The sequence below is a fragment of the Melopsittacus undulatus genome, chromosome 2 (assembly GCF_012275295.1).
Source record: "Melopsittacus undulatus isolate bMelUnd1 chromosome 2, bMelUnd1.mat.Z, whole genome shotgun sequence".
NCBI classification, from domain to species: domain Eukaryota; kingdom Metazoa; phylum Chordata; class Aves; order Psittaciformes; family Psittaculidae; genus Melopsittacus; species Melopsittacus undulatus.
Window position 1 is genome coordinate 2,922,533 of NC_047528.1, and position 26,088 is coordinate 2,948,620.

General features: G+C 51.8%; 1 protein-coding gene across 1 annotated transcript in view; it reads left to right on the forward strand.

Annotated features, from left to right (window-relative positions):
• The first annotated feature begins 2,343 nt into the window (after positions 1–2,343).
• CAPN5 (calpain 5) overlaps positions 2,344–26,088 on the forward strand; it is a 51,826-nt gene continuing 28,081 nt past the window's right edge. Inside the window, exons 1-2 of the mRNA XM_034060132.1 lie at positions 2,344–2,409; positions 19,069–19,245. Of these exons, the coding sequence (XP_033916023.1) occupies positions 19,084–19,245 (162 nt within the window). The 5' untranslated portion in view covers positions 2,344–2,409; positions 19,069–19,083. The remainder of the gene's footprint in view (positions 2,410–19,068; positions 19,246–26,088) is intronic.

The following is a 26,088-nucleotide window of genomic DNA, read 5'->3' on the forward strand; positions in this document are numbered from 1 at the left end:
GAGCACTGCCAGGGATGGGGCAGCCACAGCTTCTCTGGGCACCCTGTGCCAGCGCCTCAGCACCCTCCCAGGGAACAGCTTCTGCCTCAGAGCTCAGCTCAGTCTCCCCTCTCTTGGGCAGGTTCAAGCCATTCCCCTTGGCCTGGCCCTAATATTGCAATCAAGGGTTCTTCTCTTGGGCGGTTTTTGATGAAGGGAGAGAAAAGGGGTGTATGAAACCCTTTGTACTGACGTGGTTTTGATCTCAGCAGCCCCAGGATCTATGGGGGAGAAAGGAAAACAAGCAAAGAGAAGGAAAACATTAGAAAATGGCTTTTGCTGCCAAAGAAGGCATTCGTGGAACTGGAGATTTTTAGTTTTCTGTTCCTTCAACTAATAGAGGAATTAGAATAATTGTAACATGAATATTGCAGAAATAATTAAATCATCATAAAATTAACAGGAAAATCACAGAATGGTTTGGGTTGGAAAGCACCTCAAGATCATCCAGTTCCAATCCCCTGCCATGGGCAGGGACACCTCACACTAAACCATGGCACCCAAGGCTCTGTCCAACCTGGCCTTGAACACTGCCAGGGATGGAGCATTCACAGCTTCCCTGGGCAACTCATTCCAGTGCCTCAGCACCCTCACAGTAAAGAACTTCTTCCTTATCTCCAACCTGAACTTCCCCTGTTTCAGTTTGAACCCATCACCCCTTGTCCTATCACTACAGTCCCTGATGAAGAGCCCCTCTCCAGCATCCTTGGAGCCCCCTTTAGACACTGGAAGCTGCTCTGAGGTCTCCACGCAGCTTCTCTTCTCCAGGCTCAACAGCCCCAATGTTCTCAGCCTGGCTCCATACAGGAGCTGCTCCAGCCCCTGCTCATCCCCATAAAACACAAAGGAAACGCACAGAAGGGTTTGGATTTTAAGAAACCTGAGGAAAACTCCGGTCCTAAAGGAGCTGAATCATCCCCATTAGTGCTGCTGACCACATCCAGCTGCAGGTGACCCCTTGGTGGGAACTGGAGCTTGTGCCAGGCCAATTCTCAATCTCCTTTCTAACCTTATCACTGCATCACCCCAGATGTGGTATCCAGATGTTCTTAAGCATCCCCTCTGTCCCTGCCAGGCAACAGCTCCTCCTTAGCCCTGCTTTATCCTGTCTAAAAGAGCCTGATCACCCATCACTTTGGACATGGAAAGTTTATTCCCATCATTTACAATTCCATCATTGCATTCTTTAATTGTTCTTCACTTGCCATCTCTTTTTGGCCCGATTTAGGGTGAACCCTGAATACAGGCATAGAAGCTGGTGCATCACATCCATTACCCGTGTCAGAGGGTCTGTAACACACCACTGGCTCCTTCTTGCCATGGGGAATGCACTTTTGGGTTGGTTTTGTTCATTTTTACCTCTTTGGATGTGTATTTGTGGACTGGGAGTGTGTTTGAAATGGGGGATGTCCCTTTTGCACCCCAGTCCTTCAGGCCCTGATGCTTCTCCCCTGCATCCTCCATGGGTGATGTCCTTATGCACCCCAGCTTCCCTGTGGCCCTGGCATGCCCAGATCCCAGTTTGCCCCATTGCCATCCTGGTGCAAGGTCCAAGGCAGAGCCAGTGGGACCTTGTCCCAGTACCCAGTACCAGGGTGATGCTGGTCCCAGTGGCTGTTCCCAGTTCCCGGTGCCTGGGCAGCCCCCGTTCCCCATCTGGGTGCTTCCAGTCCCCCATTCAAACGATGGTGCCTGGGTGATGCTGGACCCAGGTCCCAGTTCCCAATGGGATTCCCAGTTCACCGGCACCCACCAGTGCCGGTTCCAGTTCCCACCACCGGGAGGTGCCAGTCCCAGTTCCCAGGGCTCGGAGCGCCGCTTCCCGGTGCTCCTATTCCCGGGGCCGCTTCCCGGAGCCTGATTGCGGTGCCGGTCACGGTTCCTATTCCCGGTGCTGGTTCCCATTCCCGGTTCCCGTCCCGGTTCCCATTCCTGCCCCTGGTTCCCATTCCCTGTCCCGGTTCCCATTCCCAGTGCCAGTTCCTGATCCGGGTCCCGCTTCTGGTTCCCATTCCCGCTTCTGGTTCCTATTCCCGGTGCCAGATCCCGACCGGGATCCCGGTTCCCATTCCCACTCCCGGTTCCCATTCCCTATCCGGGCCCCGGTTCCGGTTCCAATCCCAGCTCCTGTTTCCTATTCCCAGCGCCGGTTCCGGTCCCCATTCCCGGGGCCGGATCCCGTTTCCACGGTCCGCTCCCAGTGGCGGTCCTGGTTCCCATTCCCAGTTCCCATTCCCGATCCCTGTCTCCATCCCCGTCCCCATCCCCGGCGCAGGCGCGGCTGCCGCTGCCCTCCCCGTCGGGGCGGTGCTTGCGGGAGCCGAAGCGCTGCGGGCAGCGGCGCCGGCAGCGAGCGGCGGCTGCAGGCAGGTAAGAACCGGGGCTGGATATGGGGGGCAGCGGTTCAGCCCCCCCCATCACTGCCCCTTCTATGGGGAGCGGCTCCGTGCTCGGCCCGAGGGGTCCAGCCCCATAACGGGGATGCTCGGGGCACCTGTGGGACCGGGGCTGTTTGTGTGTGAGTTATGGGGGGGGAACACCCCATAACCGGTCACCAGCATCCATCCTCGCACTGCGTTGTGTGGGGCGTGTTGTGCCTGCAGCGAGCGCTGGGGTGGGTTTGGGGGATGCTGCATGTGGAAGTTGTATCCCGGGTGGTTAAAGCCCCATCGCTGTTCCCAGTGTGGCCGGTTCCTGCTGGTGGAGCCAAGCTGGATGGGAACTTTGGGCAGCGAGGCCTCGGTGCTGGGTGGGAAGTGGGATTTGTGCACCGGGAAGGGAGCCTGAGGTTTCAGTGGTGTTCCTTGATCCATGTTTTTGGGACAAAACCAAAGGGTTTTAGAAAGTCCCATGGAAAGTTAAGGCAAGAGAGAGCTCCTTCCCCTATGGATGCTGCTGGGGCACAGGGCTGATGGGTTTAATGGTTTCCAAGTGGATAAATGGATCTGGATTTCCCATATCCCAGGGGTGGAAGGCACCGTTCCCTTCTTCCTACCCTGAGAAATGTCGTTTTGGACCTGGGAAACCAACCTGGTGCTTCCCAATGAATGGTATCCCATGGGAAGCGGCTCCATCCCTCACCTCCCACTCAGGTAGCTGCTGGGTGAGCACAGGCTGCTCGCCTGGCTCTGCAGACCCACTGTGTGTGTGATGCTTGGATTTGATACCAGGTGTTTATTACCAGTTCCCATCGTGTTCCTGCCTGGATGCTGCGTTAGCTCCAGGCTTGGTGGGGAGAGAGTGCAGGGAAATGGGGATGAAAGCAGGGCAGGAGCATGGAGGATGCTGTTATAAACCCTCAGCTGCTTTTCCTTCTGCATCCAGCAAGGATCTTGCTGCAGACTTTCCCCTCCTTTCATCTCCATCTGCTCCCACATCCCATAGGGTCCTTGCAGGTGCATCTCCCACCCCACATTGTACATGTGGGCAGCTCAAGGCAGATGCAGAGAGCCCGGCTGGACACACTGCTTGGGGTAGCAGTGAGTTAACTGGGGGTTCAGGGGGGACCTGATGGCTCCCTCCAAGTGCCTGCAGGAGGATGGAGCCAGGAGGGGCTGGGCTCTGCTCCCAAGGAACAAGGGATGGGACAAGAGGAACCGGCCTCAAGCTGCACCAGGGCAGGTTTAGATGGAGCTGAGGAACAATTCCTGCCCCACAGGGTGCTCAGGCATTGGAACAGGCTGCCCAGGGCAGGGCTGCAGGCACCGGCCCTGCAAGGGTTCACAGCCCGTGCAGACGAGGCCTCAGTGCCATGGGGCAGGGGTGGCCTGGGCAGTGCTGGGAATGGTTGGACTGGATGAGCTTAAAGGGCTTTTCCAACCTGGATGATTCTGTGATTCCATGACTTGAGGAGGGACAAGCTTATGGATGCAGGCAGGAGCAGGTGTCATGTGTTGGGAGCATCCTTGGGGCTGCAAGAACCAGGGAGGATGAGAAGCAGCAAAGCCAAGCATGGATGGACGAGCACCCTTGTCTCATGCCTGTAGCAAGATGCTGCACCAAGCAGATCTGCCCTGGTGCAATCCACTTCCCTCCTGCCCTTCCTGAGGACATCAGGTGCCTTCTATTTATTCAAGTCATTCTCTAATGTGAACCTTGAGGGGCTCAGCTTCAGCCCACAGGGTTATAGCACCCAAAGAGGACTCATAGGGGCTCTTTTACAGACCCTAAGACATCCTTTGGGGGTGGTTGTGAGGTCTAAATTGCCCCTGCAGTGGGTATCCATGTGCAGATGCTGCTGCGTGCATGGGGACTGCCTTGCTCAGCACCTGGTGCTTGCCAGGAGCCATGTGCCAGAATTGGTTGGGAAAAGCTTTATTGTTGGCAGCAGAGCTGAGGATCAAGGCATTAGCCATAGGAAAAGCAGGTTTTGAGGAAGGCAGCAGGGCTTGGCTGTGGCAGGAGCAGACAGCCCCTTTACATCCCTTAGGGACACCCTGTGTGCAATAATCCTCTCTGCAAAGCAATGACACATAGAGAAGGGGCAAAGTGACAGGATCAATGTGGGAGGGTGAAGTCCAACCCTGTTTTGTGCCACCTGCCCCACATCATTGCCTGCTGTGGTAAGAAATGGCTTAAGTGAGGCTTTGACCTGGCTCTGAGCACAGTGAAATCCCTGCTCAGTTGCTTGTCTGTTCAAGGGAGCTCTTTTGGCTGGTGATGGATGCCCATAGAATCAACCAGGTTGGAAAAGACCTTTAACATCATCAGGGTCTTCAGCATCACCCTTTAACATCCAATTTACCCCAGGACTGACAAGGCCACCACTAAACTATGTCCATGTGGAGAGCATCCCTATCAAATCCATGGACAGCATCCCTATCAAATCCATGGAGAGCATCCTCAGGATGGAGGGAGGTGGAAAACCAGGCTTGTTACCAAAGGGGTCTGTGCTGGACCAACCTGTAGGTAAAGGACCTCAGGTCTCCTGGGTTTGATGTGGCTTCATACTCTTAGGGCATGTGGGAGTGTATCAATGGAGAAGACTTCTGTTGGAGGGGGCAAAGGGACAGATTAACCCCATGCAGAACAGCTTAAAGCCTATGAGGGGAGATCTGAGCCCATTCTCATGCCAAGATTCACCTGCAAAACCAAGCTGAGAGGCACCATCTGCATGGGGTGGATGAGATGCTCTGCTCTGGAATGGGCTGGCCTTGATGGGATGCAGGGTGTGGAGATGTCCCCTAGGACATACATCAGGCCATAGATTGGGGCTTTGTGCTCTGGTTGGTGGTTAAATCACATTGGGATGGTTTTGGTGCTGTGGAAAGGTGGAAAGGAAGCAGGCAAAGGATGCTTGTGGGATAAGGATGTGGAAGAGTTAATGCAGAAGGACCAGGCTCTGAGATCTGGTGCTTGAGACGGATTAACTCAGCCTGGAGCAGGTGCAGGAAACAGGGCTCTGAGGCTGATCAGAGGGATGGAGAGCTATTATGGGAGGCTATAAAAGCCCAGCGAAACAAAGGCAGAGAGGGGATGTGCTCGCTGCCTATAAATACATCCAAGGGGTGAGCACCAGGGAGGCAGAATTGCTATTTCAAGTGGAGGACAGTGTTGGTGTGGGGACAAATGGGTGTGAATGAATTCAGTTTCAGAGGCTTAGCTGGAGACTGCAACTGCATCCCATCGGAGGAGGGGAGGAGACAGGGAACTAGGGCACAGCACCTCTTGTCTGAGGTGATATAAAGAGGATGTGGGGCTTGTTGGTGCAGGAGGTTGGGATTCACTGGTCCAAACAGCCTGAACTGGTATCTCCTTTGGGAAGGGCTGTGTTAGCCAAGCAGGTCTCAGCATCCTCCTAATGGCTTGAAGCAGATGAAGCCTGATCACGTCACCAAGATGATTTTTTGCCTTTGATTATGCCTTAACCCCCCTATACAAATAAATAATCCATCTCTCCCCTCCCTGCTGCACAGATTAGTAACAAAGCATTGATGCTGTAAGAAGGCTTTGGATGTGATCCCAAAGGGAGATTTAGGCAGTGTTTGTGCTGGGGTATGATGATGCTAAGAACGGGCGCATCCTCTAAACCTGCTTGTGCATTCATTACCTCCTGCTCGGTGCAGCATCTTGCTATAGGCACATCTGTCCTGGTGCAATCTGTTCCCCTCCTGCCCTTACCAGGAGCATCAGCTGCCTCCTTCTTAGGTAATTCCTCAATGTGAATTGCCCGGGCTCAGCTCTAGCCCATGAGCTGGTCCACTTCGCTGTAAAACCTAAGGATGCTCTTTGAGATGTGAGGTCTAAATCCCATCCTGCAGAGGTGCCACGTCCCTTCTCCTAACACTGAGTACGAGCAGGGCAGCAGCAGGTTAATAGATGGAGAATGAGAAGGGGATGCAGCTGAGTCTTAAAGGCTGGGATTGGGAGCGATCCCTCCTCATCCTCACTGGTCTCCATAGATATCTGCAGATGTCCAAAGCCTCTTCCTTACCTACAGGAGGGTTTCAGCCCATACAGAGGCACCCATCACCCTTTGCTCATGCCCTGGTGTCGTGGGGCACACTCGGGTACCATTTATTTGCTGCTGTCTTCATGCCTTTACCTCCACCTCCTCTTCTGAGCTGCTCATAGAGCACAAAGGCTCAATGATGGGCTTGCATTGACCTGCTTTGGGCTAGGCTGTGCTCCTCCATCCCCTGGCCCTGCGGGCACCATTGTGGATGGGGAACGAGGTGCAGTGATTGCTATGGCTCTGCTCCCTTCCAGCTGATTACCCAGGGAGAAAGGGCCAGGCCTGGGCACTGCAGGGAATGGACCCATTGGCTTCATGGGGGATGCAGTGGAGCATCTGTATGGCTGCAGCATTAACCCTTCCCCTGCTCTTAGCTCTTCCCTTTGCACCATGGATGAAAATCCATAGGTTTTTCCTGTTAAATAAGCTTATGCTGTAAAAGAGACCCTCATTTTGGTGCCTAAATATAGGGTAACTTCTTGAGGTCATGGTGTCTATAGGAATGATTGCCATGGAGTTTTCCCTTCTTGGGACCAGGGAAGCTTCAGCAGCTTTTGCCTTTCTGCATGATGCAGTTGTTCCCAGCCCATATTGCAGATCCTCCTGCTTTTGGGGATCCTCCTGTGCTGGAGACGTGACAGATGATACCCCTGCAAAGCCGTGCTGGGAGCTTGCAGCATGTAGGTCAGAGAACCAGCTCCTTTGGGCCTGATCCAGCCCTTCAGAAGGGGCTGGATTGAGCTTCTCATCCTCTACCTGCTCCTGCATCCCACAGGCAGCTTTCACATCCCAGTTCAATAACGCTTTGATGCATTTTACCTTAAAATACTCTGCTGGCACTGAAAAGTGCTCCTTGTCCCCTGGTTTGCCCTTGTGCAAAAAGGACCAGTTTTAGTCCTCCCATCATCCAGCCAAGCATCATCTCTTCTCTCTCACATCCTGTGGCTTCAGACAGACATGAATGTGGGTTAAGGGGAGAGGGGATTGTAAAGCATTCAACCACTTTAACTCTGCCCCACACTGTGAGGCTGAACCTTAATGGTTCTGAAATGGTACATGGGATGTGAAATGGTACGTGGGGTGTGAAATGGTACATAGGATGTGAAATGGTACATGGGATGTGAAATGGTACATGGGGTGTGAAATGGTACATGGGTCTGAAATGGTACATGGGATGTGAAATGGTACACGGGATGTGAAATGGTACATGGGTCTGAAATGGTACATGGGATGTGAAATGGTACATGGGTCTGAAATGGTATATGGGATGTGAAATGGTACATGGGGTCTGAAATGGTATATGGGATGTGAAATGGTACATGAGTCTGAAATGGTACATGGGTCTGAAATGGTACATGGGTCTGAAATGGTACATGGGATGTGAAATGGTACATGGGATGTAAAATGGTACATGGGTCTGAAATGGTACATGGGATATGAAATGGTACATGGGATGTGAAATGGTACATGGGATGTGAAATGATGCATGGGCCAGGTCTGCTTTCCCCCATCATGCAGGGACCTCCTTCATGTATTGACTTCTCCTTAGCAAAGTGCCTCCTTGGCTGTCTGCAGCTCATCCTCAGCAGAGGGAGGCTGCAGCCCTGGTTTGTTCCTTCCAGGTTTATCCTGTAATCTGTCCATAACTAATCCAAGAGGACTGTGGCAGCAGAGGGCAGGGCTATGCTATTGCCAGCAGGGAAGGGGACGTGTGATAATGCTTCCTATGGCATTCCAACATGACCGGCAGAAGGTCTCTGTGGTCAGGGGTGAAAAAGGCAAAGGTTCCAGCTGTGCTCCTGGAATATAGAATCATCATGGAATGGTTTGGGTTGGAAGGGACCTTAAAGCTCATCCAGTTCCAATCCCCTGCACTGAGCAGGGACATCCTCAACTCGATCAGGTTGCCCAGAACCACATCCAGCCTAGCCTGGGATGTCTCCACCACCTCTCTGGGCAACCTGTGCCAGTGTTTTACCACCCTCATTGTAAAGGATTCCTTCCTTCCATCCACCCTGAATCTCCCTCTTTTAGTTTAAACCCATCATTCCTCATCCTATCACAACAGGCCCTGCTAAAAGTCTCTCCCCATCTTTCCTTTAGGCCCCTTTTAAGTACTGAAAGGCTGCTCTAAGGTCTCCTTGGTGCCTTCTCTTCTTCAGCCTGAACAAGCCCAACTCAGCCTGGCTCCATAGGAGCCATGTCCCATTCCTCTGACCATATCTGTGGCCCTCCTCTGGACCCTTTCCAACAGGTCCCCAAACAGATCCTCCTGCCTGGCCTTCCCTTAAACCAAGGTGCCACCCCCCCAACTATGTTCTTGTTGCTGCTTTATCTTGTTCTATCTCCACCTAATTCATACATTGAATTCCCTGCATGGGCAAACACATCCCTCCCTTGCATTGAGCATCCCTCCATTCCATCTTCCATTCCATTTCCACTTGTTTGAGGCTCTCTGTCTCTCCTTGGTGCAGGATGCAGGTGGCTCTGCTTGCCTCCATCCCTTCCCAGCCCATCCCGAGCTGTTCCACCACTTCCCCATGCCCCATAGAGAGAAGAAGGAAGCACTCTCTGTTTGTTGCTCAGTGTTTGTGACTGCTTTGGTTTACATTTTGCAAGGCACACCCCAGTAAGCAAGAGCTTCCTATAAGATATCTGCAATGTTGGAGCTCCCAAAGCCTTGCAGAACTGGTCCTGCTGGTTTGAGCATGGGTAAATACGATTAAGGGAGGGGATTTCTCTGCCAAGCAAAGCCTTGCACTGGTAAAAGCTGCTGCAAACCCACTGTTGCAGAGCCAGGCCACCCACTGCTGGTGTGTGTTGGATGGGGATGCTGCCCATGGCTGCTTGCCCAGCAGGGCTTCATGCGGGAGCAGAGAGCAGTGATTTATTGCATCTAACACGGGGCTGTGGCCAGGGCTGCAGCAGGATCCTGTCCTGTGAAGGGAAGTGACACTTGCCCACATCACAGAGTGCATCTCATACATACCCTGGGGTTCAGTGCTCCAGCTCAGGGCTGCTGCAGTGTGAGGGTATCTATAGAGATAAGGAGCAAGGGTTTCCAGTAGGATATGTACTGGGAGAGGAGACAGGCGCTTAATCCCCATCCCAGAGCTTTGTGCTCAAGCCCATGATCCCCTGCTTGTTGTTAACTGTGTGGTAATAGTGTGCCCTGAGCCACCTCCTGCAGACAAGCTGGTGCCCGCTTCGGCTTTGGGCAGGGTTACACAGCATCCCAGACTGGTTTGGGTTGAAGGGACCTTAAAGCTCATCCAGCTCCAACCCCTGCCACAGGCAGGGACCCCTTCCACTGGAGCAGCTGCTCCAAGCCCCTGTGTCCAACCTGGCCTTGAGCACTGCCAGGGATGGGGCAGCCACAGCTTCTCTGGGCACCCTGTGCCAGCGCCTCAGCACCCTCCCAGGGAACAGCTTCTGCCTAAGAGCTCAGCTCAGTCTCCCCTCTCTTGGGCAGGTTCAAGCCATTCCCCTTGGCCTGGCCCTCCAGGCCCTTGTCCCAAGCCCCTCTCCAGCTTTCCTGCAGCCCCTTTAGGCACTGGAGCTGCTCTCAGGTCTCCCCTTCAGGAGCCTTCTCTTGTCCAGGCTGCCCCAGCCCAGCTCTCTCAGCCTGGCTCCAGAGCAGAGCTGCTCCAGCCCTCACAGCAGCTCCATGGCCTTACTCCAGTCTCCATAATGTTGAGCTCTGCCTGCACCAGGGGGTGAAGATGAAGGAGAGAGAAGAAACCCATAACCCTGGGGATGGTGGTGTTGGTGTGATGGGAGCTGCAGGAGGGATGCTGAGGACCAGCCATAGGAACAAGCAGTGCAGTCAGTCTGGGAGGGATGATCCTGTAGCATCCAGCTGCCTCCATTCAGTTACCCACAGTGTAGCTGCAGCCCCGTTATCTGTTCTGCTCCTCGGGTGCTTGTCTCCGCATCTCTTGAAGCTCAATTGCTTTAATTATCCCAGAGGCTGCAGGAGCTCTTGAAGCAGCCTTTGCATGGGGACCTGCTGCATTTACTGTGCTAGTCAGGAGTTTTGTGAATGGATTTGCCTCTTACACAAACCTCTTGATTCAGCACCTCCGTGACCCAGGAGAAAGGCTCCATGAGCTCCCTCTGGGGTTCTTGTGTCCTTCCCTCTCCTGTGTCACAGAGGTACAGATCTGTCATCACTCCATGGTTTGTTTTCCCAGCTGGCAAGAAGACCAGTGCCAGTGTCTTGATGGAGGGCAAAGCATCCAGTGGAGTCAGTGTGACTGGATTTAAAAGAAGCTGGTCCAGACGTTCAATTAGAAGCCCTGCATAAATAATAGGAATGGATGTTCAGTTCACTCCTGCGCAGGCAGCATCCTGGTTTTCCCTTCTTTTTTAGCCAGTGGTGCTCAAAATGGGTGCTGAGAAGGGCACAGCGGTCTGGTAACATCATGGGGTGGGTTCAGTGTGATGCAGATGTGGGGTGACTGCCCTATTGGGAAGACAGGCTGAGAGCACTGGGGCTGTTGAGCCTGGAGAAGATAAGCTGCATGGAGACCTCAGAGAAGCTTCCAGTGTCTGAAGGGGGCTACAAGGATGCTGGAGAGGGACTCTTCATCAGGGACTGCAGTGATAGGACAAGGGGTGATGGGTTCAGACTGAAACAGGGGAAGTTTAGATTGAATCTAAGGCAGCTTATCCCTGTGAGGGTGCTGAGGCGCTGGCACAGGGTGCCCAGAGAAGCTGTGGCTGCCCCATCTGTCATGGTTTAAACCCAGTCAGCCACACAGTCTCTCTCTCACCCCCCCACTTCTTGCTCTCCTCCTGCTCCGGGAGGGATGGAGATGAGAATCGAAGGGATGTAACTCCCATAGGTTGAGATAAGAACAGCCCAGTACCTAAGGTATAACACAAACCACTGCTGCTAACACCAATAATAATGATAGGGGAGATAACAAGGGAAGAGAATACAACTGCTCACCACCTGCTGACCGATACCCAGCCCAACTGAGCACCAACCAATACCTAGTCCAACCACGCAGTGAACCAGCCCTTCCAGGTAACTGCCCCCAGTTTATATAGTGGCCATGACGTGCTCTGGTATGGAATACCTCTTTGGTTAGTTTGGGTCAGGTGTCCTGTCTCTGCTTCCTCCCAGCTTCTCCTCCTCCCTGGCAGAGCATGAGACTCACAAAGTCCTTGGTCAGAGTAAATATTACTGAGCAGTAACTAAAAACATTGGTGTTATCAGCGCTGAAAGTCAAACCCACAGCACTGCACCAGCTACCAAGGAGAGAAATGACTGCTACTGCTGAACCCAGGACCCATCCCTGGCAGTGCTCAAGGCCAGGCTGGACACAGGGGCTTGGAGCAGCTGCTCCAGTGGAAGGGGTCCCTGCCCGTGGCAGCAGTTGGAACTGGGTGAGCTTTAAGGTCTCTTCCAACCCAAACTATTCCATGGTTCTATGAACCCTACCCATGATTCTATAAGCAATCACCATGTGGAGGTGTGTCTATTCTGTGTGCATGATTTGCTCTTCCTAGGCTGTATTTCTGCAGTGCATGAAAACCTGCTCTGTGTGATCAATGCCCTATTTGAACCTAGATCTTGCTCAGTGAGACCAGCCCCATGTCCCTGGGCTGCTCCATCCCAGTTCAAGCTGCCATATATAAACCTGGAGGAGCCCTGGATGAGGTTCCAGCCATCAGGAATGGTTTCTTCTTGGGTTTGGAAGCTTCACTCCTGGGTGAACTGAGGAGCGTTCACTGTTGCTGGTGCTTTGTGCTGCCCCTTGCAATTATTAACCAGGGTCATGGCTGGGGTGCTGGGATGTGGAGGCTGTCTCCAGGGGCTGAGCATTGGCAAAGCCCATTAACTCACCTTCCCATGCTTGCCCTGCAGTCTCTGCTGAGCTACAGGGAGGTTTAACCCTGATATGGCCTGATGAGCAAGCTTGATGTGTCTGCTATGGTAAGGATGGTTTAGGGGTTGAAAAGCACCTGGGGATATATTGGTGGTACCCAAAACGGAGCTTCTCTGTTCTTCCCAAGCCATCAGTGGGTTGGGATGAGCTGGACCATGATGAATGATGAATATCTCCATCTCTCTGTTCCCTTGGCCCATGCTGGTTGCCTGGTGGCATGTTCCATCCTTCCTCTTCCCAGTGCTTTTGGGTCTGTCCTTCTGCCACCTCCTTTTGCTATCCTTCCACCCCTGTCCCTGCTAGTCCTGCATCTCCCCACCCCCTGCATTGGCTGGTCCAGGGGGAGGGATGCTGCCACCAGCTTTGCTTTGAGCTTGTTACTCCTCATTGTGCCAAGATGCCTTCAGACCCGTGTCCTGGTCCCATCTGACCTTAAGATCCATGCTGAGCAGTCTGGCTGGTGCTGCACTGTGTGTGCAGTGCTCTTGCCAGGCAGAGCTTGCTGCCAGCACAGGGTTATTATGGGTTGTGGTGCAGGGCTGCCCTTCCTTCCTGCAGCTCCACCGTGGGCTCTGTTAGCACATGGTGACTCATATCTGCAAGGAATGAGGAACTCCCCAGGCCAAAGGCCTCCCTGTGAGAGTTATCCAAGCAAAAGGGGTGAGTTATCCAAGCGAAAGGCAGCTCCTGGCTATCGCTCCCCCATGGCTCCTGCAGGAGGGGGTTATCCAAGGATGCCTAAACCCTCCCATTAACCCCAACATATCCAAACACTGCCCATCCATGCAAACCCTCTGTCTTTCCCTGTGCTGTCCTGTAGCTGTTAAGCAATGAAAGAGCAATGCTCTGGAGGATAAAAAGCAGAGGAAATAAAGCAAACATGATAAAATCACTGAGCATTGATGAAAACAACATCCAAATGTGACATCTTCTCTGGGGCTGATGTTGTGCAGATGCTGCCGGCCAGGCTTTGGTGGTAGGGAATCACACAGGGATGAGTGACCTTGGCCCTTTCCTTGGCACTGCTGCAAATGCACCTTTTAGTGACAGATTACTTGATGTCTTGAGGTTTCAGCAGTAACAGCCTGGTCTTAGACAGCACCTTCCTCTGTAGGTCTCAGAGTGCTTTGCAGAAGGGACCAGGATCCCTGCAGATTGACAGTGATGCTTTTTCCCACTCTAAAGGAGGACGCATCCACAGGGAGCATTTGCTGTACTTAAGTGCTTGCAAAAATCCCTATCAGTGCAGTGGGTTTGCTCACTCAGAGCAAACAGCCCCTAACCCCATCAGGGTTGTTTTGGAAGCTAAATCCACTACACTGAGGTTTTGATGCCCTATCCCTATGTGCGCACATGCAAAATTAACCCTTCAGCTAAAAGAACATGGAATCATGGAATAGATTGGATTGGGAAGGACCTTAATGGCATCCAGTTCCAATCCCCTGCCATGGGCAGGGATGCTTCACGCTAGACCGTGTCACCCAAGGCTGTGTTCAGGTGTCTGGATTTGGATCCTACCTGTGCTGCAGCAAATCCCTGGCAAAAATCAGAGCTTGACATAAATGTAATTGAGTGAAAATGGTTGTTTCACCTTTAGCCTAGCAGAGTTAGTAGCTTAGATGAGAACAGAGATGCCACCGGATGAAGGGAAGAGATAAAGGCTGGAAAGGGGCACTCATCCTTCCGTTTGTCAATGGGTTTGTTTCAGCAAGTAACCACTTTTAATGCTCTTTAATCTGCATTTTGGCCACAGCAGCTACTCTGGAAGGGTCTCCAGCCCTGCTCAGATGCATCTGGAGATGAGCTACCTGTATCTTCCCATAGGGGCTGGCTCCCCTGTTAACCACAGTCAGGTCTGAGTAGAAATGATGCTTCATTTCCTATGTTCCATCAGTGTAGCTTCAACTTCCAGTCCCTGTGCATGGTGCTAATGCAGGATGCTGTGTGGTGCTGCTGGCTCTGGCCATGCCACTCTTGAGTCCAAAGCATAACTATGGTTGATGCAGAGCTTGGAGTGGGAAAGGGCTTTGGGAATGCTGCTCAGACCTGGTCCTGATGGCCTTTCAATGGGATTATAGCCCTATAGCCTGTGACTTGAGGCTTTCTTTTGCCCATGGAGATGTTGGTTAAGAGGTGTTTTGTCTGTCCTAAAGGCAGACAACTATAGGATCCACAAGCAAGGAGCCCTTTGCTCCTGGCTGGGGTACAGCCTGGTGATAAGCACAGTGATCCCATGCCAGCTCCATTGGTACAGGATCCTCCTGGCTGGAAGTGAAGGGGAGGAAGCAGTTTGTGGGGAGCAAGGAAGAGCCTTTCAGCGAGTATTTGGTCCTGGCCAACACAAGCACTTCCAATCCTTCTCCCCATTGCAGTGCTTGGAATTATGATTGTTACCAGCTGGCAGGAGCTGGATGATGCTGGAGTGAAACGGGGGAGTCCACAACACCCTGAGTCATAACTCTGGCTCAGTCCTCCAAATAAATGCTTTCCTATTTAACTGCTCTGTGGCTGGATTAAGGTTGGGTTCAAACCTCTGTTCCCGATCTCAGCTCTAAGAGGTGTGAGTGCAAGTTCCCCTTCCTGCTCAATGCACGTGGAAGGTTGTTCCTTCCAACGAGGCATGAAAACACCCACTTCTTGTCCTCCTGAAGCATCCTGGCTGGCTGCAAGGAGCCAAAGAGTCATTAGCCCTTGAGCATTTTAATGTGGCAGACCTGATGTTCAGCCTGGTAAGCATGAAATGCTGCAAATTAAAGGGAGTAATGAATTCTAACACTGTCCTCGAAGCACTCCCCACGGCCCCTTCCTTTTAATTATTTCCCAATTAATTTGTGTATTTAAATGATCCTGAACATTATCCCCTCTCTTTCTGCTTGGCATTCCCTCTCCAGCTCAAATCCACCTCCATCATGTGAGAGCAGCAAGGACAGATGGCTCTCGAGGTGATGGTCACTGTATAGTGGATAGCACAGTGAGGAGCTGGTCCTTTTCCCCCAGGCTGGAGCTGCTTGGGAAGAACCATGGTCCTGTTCTCATAGGGATGGATGTTTTGGGTGTCTCATGGATGTCAGTGTTGCGAGGGACATAGGAAAACAGAGCTCCAAGCTGTTGTTGCAGAGCTGGCTGGGGAGGAGCAGGCATTTTATGAATGAGCAGCCAAGTGCCAGCCCTTGGCTATGGGACAGGTTGGGAGCAGGGTGCAGCATCTCCTGCATCAAAGCTGTAACTGCTGCCTTAGCTCAACCGTGGCCTTTAGAAAGACCCCTGCCCCATCCCTGGCAGTGTTCAAGGCCAGGTTGGACACTGGAGCTTGGAGCAGCTGCTCCAGTGGAAGGGGTCCCGATTGGAACTGGATGAGCTTTAAGGTCCCTTCCAACCCAAACCATTCCATGATTCTCTCTGCTCCTCTCCAGGCTTTTCCCCTGGATCTCACTGCTTCTTCCTGCACAACCTCCCATGGAAATGTCCTTTCCCATTCATTTCCCATCTCAGTGAACAGCAGCATCCTTCTCTCTCAGCCTGTGGCATCCATGCAGAAGGCAGCTGCCAACCATCCCTTCCCAGTACTGCCTGTGTCTCTATAGCAGTGGGTGCCACAGCATCTCGATGTTCTGAGCTGCCTTCAAAGGCTCCTGTGTGTGTTCATGCTTGGGTATCAGGCCCTATGCAGGCAAGGTCCTAGCCTTGGTTTCCTAATAGAGTAGGTTATGCAGTACAGTGAAGGCAGAGATGCTCTCCCTGGCTTTGTCCTGCAAATCAACCATCCTGGAGGATCACTAAATGCTCTTCCTCCACACTGGGGATATGGGATTAGAGAGACATTGGAGTCAGTGGGTTGTTGGCCATCCAGTGCCAATGGTCTGCTTGTGGGAGATGCATCTACCTGTCGTCCCAGTCCATTCTATGCAGTCCACACAGTTCAGATCATGTTTAATTAAAAGCACAGTCATTACCAGTCATTGCATCCCAGGGCGTGAGGCTGGGACACACTGTGTGATTTGGGAAGTGCTGGAATCACCATCCCTGGAAGTGTAGATGAGGCCTTCAGTGCCATGGGTTAGTGGTGGCCTTGGCAGTGCTGTAATGGTTGGACTGGATGCTCCTAAAGGTCTTTTCCAACCTATTTGGTTCTATGATTTGGATAAAGGTGGCTGCCTGGCAATGGAGCATCCCAGAAGCTGCTTTAGCTACTGAGACCTGTGGAGCAGCCAACAAGGGGGTTATTTTGGGTTCACTTAAGCTCTGATTGATGAGCCCTTGTGCTGTTAATCAGGCTGATAAACAGCATCAATTAAAACCTGTGCTCTGCTCTCCTGCTTTGCAAAGTGTTTTCATCCCTCCCAGAGGACAGGAGGCTGGATGGTGCTCTCGGAGCATTGCTCTGATAGGCACAGGCATTGGTTGAGCTCTCAAACAACTTCCCTTCAGCTAATCCCACTGATTCATTAACAGGGATCTGACTGCTCCCAAATTGATGCCCAACTGTAAGTGATCATATAATCCCACGGATTTGGGATCTTTACAGATCAGCTGCTTCCAATTAGCCTTTAGTGCAGCATCTGTGCCCCACCATATGTGATGGGATGATAAGCATATGGTTTCTCTATGTCTCTTAGGGAGCAGTGAGAGGTCAGCTTGCTGGATGCACCTGGGGCATCCTTTGTTATACCATGGATGGTGTTGGAGACCACAGCTCTAGGGTTATGTGGCACAGATCTCCACTTTAGGAAACCAGACTCGATGTTTTCCAGCTAGAGTCACTGATGGTCAGCATTTTGGAAAGGATGTCCCATTTTGGGGAGAGGGATGGATTGTACATATCTGTTATAAATACAGAGAAATATAGGGAAAGAGCTTTGGAAAAAGATCTATGATTTAGTAGAATCATAGAATGGTTTGGGTTGGAAAGGACCTTAAGATCATCCAGTTCCAACCCCCTGCCATGGGCAGGGACACCTCACACTAAACCATGGCACCCAAGGCTCTGTCCAACCTGGCCTTGAACACTGCCAGGGATGGAGCATTCACAGCTTCCCTGGGCAACCCATTCCAGTGCCTCAGCACCTTCACTGTAGAGCACCCCTTTTCCTTGTGCCTGCTGTGGGGACAAGGTGACTTGACCTGCAGGGTGAAGAGGTGGGGACCTGAGCAAAGGGGTTGGTACCCAGTGGCCAACAGGCAGCGGTGATGGAGAGGTGATGGAAAGCTGATGGAGAGGTGATGGAGAGGTGCAGCTCTCAATCCAGGAGGCATTTGGGCAGAGGTTTCCTGCTGTTTTCTGGATTGCTAAATGTACATCTGTGCCCAGGCACTGTCAGGACACAATAATTAATCCAGAAACACACGGCAGGCTGCCAGGAGGCCTTCTTTTAATTAAACCCAGATCTGCTAAAGTCTGCTGAGAGGCTGTGTCTGATGAGATCATGGAATGTGTGTCCATGACTGGAAGAGGGAGACTGAGCTGAGCTCTTAGGCAGAAGCTGTTCCCTGTGAGGGTGCTGAGGCGCTGGCACAGGGTGCCCAGAGAAGCTGTGGCTGCCCCATCCCTGGCAGTGCTCAAGGCCAGGTTGGACACAGGGGCTTGGAGCAGCTGCTCCAGTGGAAGGGGTCCCTGCCCGTGACAGGGGTTGGAGCTGGATGAGCTTTAAGGTCCCTTCCAACACAAACCAGTCTCTGATTCAAGGCTGCAGGGTGAGGGTGCTCTGGGTAGGGCTCAGCCCCATGAAACATGTCTTGCAGGGAATGTGTTCTCCTCCTTTGCTTCTGGGGGCTGTGTTTTTCCCAAAGGTGTTACAAATTCACTAAGAGGCAGGTCACTGGCTGTCATCTGCTGTGCCTGTTTTGATGGTGTATGGCCAACTTCAGGGTGAAATAGCAATCCTGTATGCAGGGGACCATCAAGGTATGCTGGGGCTTACAGGAGATATTGGTCCCTCTTCATTTCTATGTATGATTTTCCCTGCCTGTTTAAACTGGTGATGAAGCACTGGGGAGGCTGCACCTCGAGTCCTGTGCTCAGCTCTGGGCCCCTCATTATAAGAGAGACCTTGAGGGGCTGGAGAGGGGCCAGAGAAGGGAATGGAGCTGGTGCAGGGCCTGGAGCCCAAGGGTGATGGGGAAGGGCTGAGGGAGCTGGGGGGTTCAGATGGAGAAGAGAAGGCTCAGGGGGGACCTGATGGCTCCCTCCAAGTGCCTGCCAGGAGGATGGAGCCAGGAGGGGCTGGGCTCTGCTCCCAAGGAACAAGGGATGGGACAAGAGGAACCGGCCTCAAGCTGCACCAGGGCAGGTTTAGATGGAGCTGAGGAACAATTCCTGCCCCACAGGGTGCTCAGGCATTGGAACAGGCTGCCCAGGGCAGGGCTGCAGGCACCGGCCCTGCAAGGGTTCACAGCCCATGGTGACGAGGCCTCAGTGCCATGGGGCAGGGGTGGCCTGGGCACTGGTGGGGAATGGTTGGACTGGATGAGCTTAAAGGGCTTTTCCAAACCAATTGACTCCATGATTCTATGATCCATTCAGGAGTGAGCCAGGGCTGCTTCATGGGACTACAGAAGCGGGGTCTAGTGATGTAGATGAGCCACAATGTCTTGACCCTGCCACACAGATGCTGCAGGGGAGGACTGAGCATCCCTGGGCAGACCCTGCCCCATCTCATTCCCACTGTTCCTGTCCTCCAGGGCCGGCAGGGAAGGATGTTCTCCTCGGTGAAGCCCTATGAGAACCAGCGCTACACCTCCCTGAAGAAGGAATGTCAGCGGCGGAAGCAGCTCTTCGAGGACCCACTTTTCCCTGCCAATGATGATTCCCTGTTCTACAAGTCAAGGATCCAGGGCATCCAATGGAAGCGACCCAAAGTAAGTGCACCCATCCCAACGCAGCCTTCCACCATCGCTGCTCTCAAGCATCCCCATATGCACAGTGCATCCTTCACCAAGGGCTCCAAGCCTCAGCCAACGTTTCCTCTCCCCTTGTTTGTCCTGGTGTTGTGAGCCTTTGGGATGCCAGTGAGATCTAATGCACCCAGGTCCAGGCTGCTCTTCCCCCAATGAGGGCCAAGGGCAAAGGAGGCTTCTCTGTGACTCAGTTTCTCCATGCATAAAACAGAGAGATGGTTTGCAGCCAGCTTGGTGTTGGGTACTCTTGTGAAGCCTGATGGGTCCAGCAGAGCAAAGTGTTATCTATGGATACTCTTGATGGTCCATTTGACAAGGAAAAGCAGATAAGCTTTGGGTAAGTTAGATATAAAACAAGTCAGATATAAGGGTGGATATAAAGGAGCTCTTCCCTGTGAGGGTGCTGAGCGCTGGCCCAGGGTGCCCAGAGAAGCTGTGGCTGCCCCATCCCTGGCAGTGCTCAAGGCTAGGTTGGACACAGGGGCTTGGAGCAGCTGCTCCAGTGGAAGGGGTCCCTGCCCATGGCAGGGGTTGGAGCTGGATGAGCTTTAAGGTCCCTTCCAACACAAACCAGTCTGGGATTCTCAGTGATGTGCTTGGGGGGTCTTTGGGATCTGAGTGTTCTTAACCCATCCTTCCTCTCCTTGTCCATGGAGTATGAGCATCCCACATGTCCTCCATGTGCTCTGTCATGGAGGCAGGTTCTGGGAGCCTGGGGGTAACATTGCCTGTCCCCAGTGCTGCCTGTGCCCCTTCTGCTGCCTCAGTGCCTGCCCAAAGGATGCACAATCAGGTCTTGAGGGCAGTGTGGGGACTTTGCATGTCCTGGCATGGCCATCTGCTTGGGGTTGATCCTACAACCATGGAATCAACCAGGTTGGGAAAGACCTTTAAGATCATCAAATCCAACCATTCCCCAGCACTACCAAGGCCATGAGGGTGTTTCTCTGATTGCCATGAAGTACAACAGCCCCAGAGGGCAATGATAACTGTGGATGGAGAGAGGCAGCATCACCGCATTGAGCACAGTGGGGTTTCCTTCTTGCCTGCAAGGAGAAGCAGTCCAGTGCTGTTTTACATGCAGCTTGGTGGCATCTCAGCATGGCAGGGTGAGCTGCTCTCGTCATCTTCATCCCCTCTGGCAGCACAGGAAAGCATCTGCCCTTTTGCAGGACAGTGCTGGGTCTGTGTTGGGTGAGGGCAGTCTGGGGCCGAGGACAAAAAGCCTTTGTGTGAAGGGAGGGATGGAGCTGAACTGAGCTTCTGTGTGCAGCATCCCACCAGGCTCTGCCTTGGGCTCTCCCTCATCAGCTCTGTGTGGATGCAGGCTTTGTGCCAAGCTCTCTATGGGTTTTAGTTTATTACCCTTATGTGCTGGATGAGGATGCTCCATGCACTGCTGCCTGCTGAAGGCAGGGCCCACCATGGTTTGGTTTCATTGTGGGAGACAACATCAGCACGCTTTACATCCCATTAATATAGCACATAGGTGATGCCTAAGACTTTCTAAACATCTTTGGGACTAAAGAATAGGGATGTATTTGCACCCCCTTGCTGGGGTTTGCATTCAGACAGACACATTCAGACCTATGTCTGATGACAGGGAGTTTGGTTCACTTGTAGAAGGGCAAAGTTTGCTCATCTTCTGCCAAGCATCAATGGCTCAGAGCTGTTCTCCATCTGCTCTTCTGGCTTTCAGCTCACTCGGTGTTCAGACATGTAGCATCCACTCGTGCTTACAAGGACATGAGGTCTGACAGCAAGGTACCATCAGCATGAGGACTTTATAAGGAAGCTTTCTGACCTCCTGGTCTTCACTTGAATGGTGTTGCGCTCATCTAATCCAAGCCCATCCCTGCTGAAGCATGGAATGGATTCAAGCTCTTTCCAACCAGCCAGCTCTGCTGTTTCATAGGCTCATAGAACAGTTTGGGTGGAAGGCACCTTTAAAGCAATGGTTGAATAGAAGCTTCTTCTGGCAGAGGCTGGTAGTAGGAATGGGTGCTGGAATCGAGTCCTACATATAAGCTATCTAAATGCCTTGACCCCAAAATCACCATAAAAACCAGAATGTGAGCTCACATCAGCCCTGGTTACAGCTGAACATTCTGGAAGCCTCTTTCTCTACACATATCTCCAGGTTTCAGTTGTTCATTTTGGCAAAAGTGAGTGAATTTCATGGGGGAAGGACTGCTTTGTGCCCACCAGCCAATGCAAAGTGATGTTTTTAGTGGCTGAACCCAATTCTGACTGAATTCATACCAGCTCTCCGAAGGAGAAAGCCCAGCAAAAGGTCCCAGCATCTTCTGCCAGAGTGCAAATGTGGTGCACCTGGGTGTTAGGGATTTTGATTTATATCCCTATATATGGATATATATATGGGTATATATATGAGAAATACATATATCATATCTATATATGGTATTGCCATTGTATATATGAGTTATACATATATCATATATATATGATATTGCCATCATATATATGAGATATACATATATCATATATATATGTATGTGTATATATGTGTGTGTGTATATATATGTATATGTATACATACATATCATATATATATGATAATCCCATTGTATATATGAGATATACATATATATATATATGATATTCCCATCATATATATATGATGGGAAACACCATCAGCTTCTCCAGTTTAACGCAACATCCCGCTGGGTCCAAAGTGTCCATGAAATTCCAACCAACTGCTCTCTTATGTAGTAATTGGATGGTGCAGTTATTAAGCCACACTTAAGTCCCTACAGCATCCTCCTCCTGTCACAACCAACAAATCACTCCTTAGGCAATCCCGTTTTCTTCTTGCTTATAAAAGCCAAACAGAGGGATGCTCCCAGCTTTTGGAATGTGCTGCATGGGGACTTCCTGACACAGAAATGGAGTGTGTCAGTCCCAGGGATGCTGTGTACACACATCTCTTATCTCTCAGGGCCATGGCCATGGTTTTGGAGAGTCATAGCACACCAGTTTCAGCTGGAAGTGCATGATAAAACACAGGAGCTCCCCATGCCTCAGCTGTGCTGTGAGAGTGGAAGTAAAAGCCCTCAGCTATTAGAAGCACTGTTTGCTGTTGTCGATGATCCATGCTGAGAAGTGGAACATCAGAGCTAAGTTCTTCAGGCAAAGCACTTGGAAAGTAAATGCGCTGAGCTCACTGGTGTGCTGGGAATGAGCTTTGGCAGAGGCAGGATCTCATTCCCATGTATTCACATGGAACTAGTACAGACCTAAAGAGCCCATCCCTCGTGTGTGCATCCCTTCTCAACCAGGACCTGCCCTTATCCCTTCTGCTCCTTCACAAGCTTCCAAAAACTGGGACTGCTTTGGGAATAGTAAAAGCAACTTCTGCAGTGTTCCTGCTCTTGCTTAAGGTCCTTCTGGGCAGGGGGCAAAGGGGATGCTGAAGGGCTTTGTTGAAACAGCTCATGGATAACCCTTCCTAGGCTGTTTTGCTTCAGCCTCTGGTGTTGCAGCCTTTGGAATGGGCTCTCCAGTGGGGTGTCCTCCCTCCTTCCTTCCCTCCCTTCCTCCCCTGGCCCTGAGCCCTGCTCTGGATGCCAGGGCTTTGCAGAGGCAGCAGCTGTTTGAGCCCTCTCATGGGGCTTTGGCTGCAGTGGTTGTTTGCCTTCGTCATGCAGTGCAGGGAAGCCAGAGGACTGATGCTTGAATGCGTTGGAGGGAGGGAAACCATAATATAGAGTTATAGAATCAATTGGGTTGGAAAAGCCCTTTAAACCCATCCAGTATAACCCTTCCCCATCACTGCCCATTCCACCCCTGCCCCATGGCACTGAGGCCTCGTCTCCACGGGCTGTGAACCCTTGCAGGGCCGGTGCCTGCAGCCCTGCCCTGGGCAGCCTGTTCCAATGCCTGAGCACCCTGCGGGGCAGGAATTGTTCCTCAGCTCCATCTAAACCTGCCCTGGTGCAGCTTGAGGCCGGTTCCTCTTGTCCCATCCCTTGTTCCTTGGGAGCAGAGCCCAGCCCCTCCTGGCTCCATCCTCCTGCAGGCACTTGGAGGGAGCCATCAGGTCCCCCCTGAGCCTTCTCTTCTCCATCTGAACCCCCCAGCTCCCTCAGCCCTTCCCCATCACCCTTGGGCTCCAGGCCCTGCACCAGCTCCATTCCCTTCTCTGGCCCCACTCCAGCCCCTCAAGGTCTCTCTTCTAGTGAGGGGCCCAGAGCTGAGCACAGGATTCCAGGTACAGCCTCCCCAGAGCATCAGCCTGAGCTGGGAAGTGAGTTCTGAAGAGCACTGGTTTAGTGCATCCATTTAAGTGATTTGGCTGCTCATTGCTGAGCCAAAGCAGGTTTTGGAGCTGGTGAGGGCAGCATCAGCATCTCTGTCTGGCAGCAGTACTTGGCTATTGCATTAGAAATTAAACCCAGCTTTTTGTTCTAAGCCCAGATTCCAGTACCTTGCTTGAAACTCCTTTCCCTTGGTATCATACAAAGGAGATGGAGATCTCTATATTCAAGCATGGAGAAAGTCTTAGTCTGAACCTCACAGCCCTCCCTGTTTGAGACAGAAATCATGTCAGTGCAGCACAGGAGATGGAGCTTTAGTCTATGCATTAGGTGGGCTGGTTTGGGCTTTTAGGAGCTGGGTAAATGGGAATGAATGGCACTGAGAAGAGGGAAAGGGGATGGATGAGATGCAGTCTGGGTGGCAGAGATGATGGGGTCTGGTACACTCGGTTGTGGCTGTTGATGCCCTGGGGTAAAAACAGTGATGGTCCAGTATTATTCATTTACCCTATGGGAAAACAGCTCTTCTCTTCTAATCATCACTGTCCCAGACCCTCTTCTTGGGTACAGGCTGCTTCCAATGGTGCCGTGGGATTGGTACAGGGATAAATAAGGGTCATTAATATCCCTATTAATATTAATAGGGCTTGTTTTCTCTCTGCAGGAAGGGACAGGGCATATGGTTCAGGTTCAGTCCTTCGAGCAACAACCTGCTGCTGAGACTGATAGCCAAGAGAAATTTGGGCATCACTATGCACCTATGGGAAGCAAATGAAGCCTGGATGGAGGCTTACACCACGTGCAGATGTGATGTTGAGCCATGTGAACTGCATGCTCTGGTCCTTCAGCTCTTCCTAGGGAGCAGGGTTGAGCATGGAGAAGGGTTTTAACTCCCTGTCCTGTGAGGCAGATGGGGCTGTTGTATGCTGAGTGTTTCCCCATCCATAGCAGTGTGAAACAGGACCTAACTCATGGTGTTCCCTAAGGTGCAGAGTGGTTGGGACAAAGATACTTGCAAGGGGCCAAGTGGCAATTCAGTGATGAGCTGCACTAAAGGTGAGGATTAAACAGTGTAAAGGTAGATTCCTTCTAAATGGCAATGTTGCTTTATGTGGGTGAAGGCAATGCCCTTTGGAGGGGAAAGTGATAGAGGAGCTCTGGGTAAGAAAGAGAAGTCAGGTATTTTGGGAAGGGTTTTGGGAAGCAGGAGGACTTAGGGCAGCAGGGCCATGGCATTTTCAAGCACTGGGGACTGATGCTCTCATTCACAGCCCAGTTTTGGGGGTTTTATCCAGCCAGACAAGAGGAATCTTGGTTTAGATATGGAGAAAACACTATTTTCCAGTAGCCACTTTCCTGTCAGTCTGATATAGATCAACCTGACTTCTGTATAGCATTTTTGTCCATTATATCTGTTGTCTCCTGTATCCTATGCTGTTGTGTTTGGAGGATGAGGAGGTGTTGCAGGATGGGAGCATCTCTCAGAGCCTCTTTCCTTTGCGTTATTAAGCACTTAGCTCCTTCCACTTGCAGAGTGAGGGTTATACAGGCATTCCCCATGGGGTTTTCCTGGAAGGGGAAAGGAGTCAATGAACCAATTCACTAAAAGCAAGACCAGGCTCTAAGATTCTGCATTAAAAGGTCTTTTTCTCAGTGCATAGCACAGGCTGGAAGCTGGCAAGAACACAAGGCTGAAGATAATGGAGAAGAGAGAGGTCAAGTCCTTGTGGTTCTTTGCTCTGAGGGCTCAACTGAAGCAGACACATGGAGGCAATTAGGGTGGTAATGGTCATGGGGAGACAAGAACCTTATGGTGCCCTGCTTGGAGCTTCTGCCAGTAATAACAACCTCTGCCCCTTGGCTCCAGGATGTCTTTGCTCAGCTTTTTGGTGTGTCTCACTCGGTTTTGGTCCAAAGGATGCTCATGGTTACACTGATGCTGTGGCTCCTTTGTGCTGCTGGATGGACTGAGGGATCATCTCCTCCGAGCAGTCTGTGATCCATCACAGCAGTCGGAGTCCTTCCAGACCTTTGTGTTCCAAAGCTTAGGAATTTATGAGCCTCTCTCCTCTTAATTTATCTGCTGCTTGCAGGACAGCCTGGAGCTGGTTGCCAGTCTGGTCACTCCTTGCCAAGAACGGATTTGGTCTCCACTTAATGCAAGCTCTGAACTGACCTTGTTTGTGTGTTTCTAAGCCATTCACAGGCTCCCAATTCCCCTCAAGGATGGACAAGAGACTTTTTGTTATCATTTATATGAAGGGGGTACAAAGATGCTGGATGGGGGCTCTTCATCAGGGACTGCAGTGATAGGACAAGGGGTGATGGGTTCAGACTGAAACAGGGGAAGTTCAGGTTGGAGATAAAGAAGAAGTTCTTCCCTGTGAGGGTGCTGAGGCACTGGAATGGGTTGCCCAGGGAGGTTGTGAATGCTCCATCCCTGTCAGTGTTCAAGGCCAGGTTGGACACAGGGGCTTGGAGCAGCTGCTCCAGTGGAAGGGGTCCCTGCCTGTGGCAGGGGTTGGAG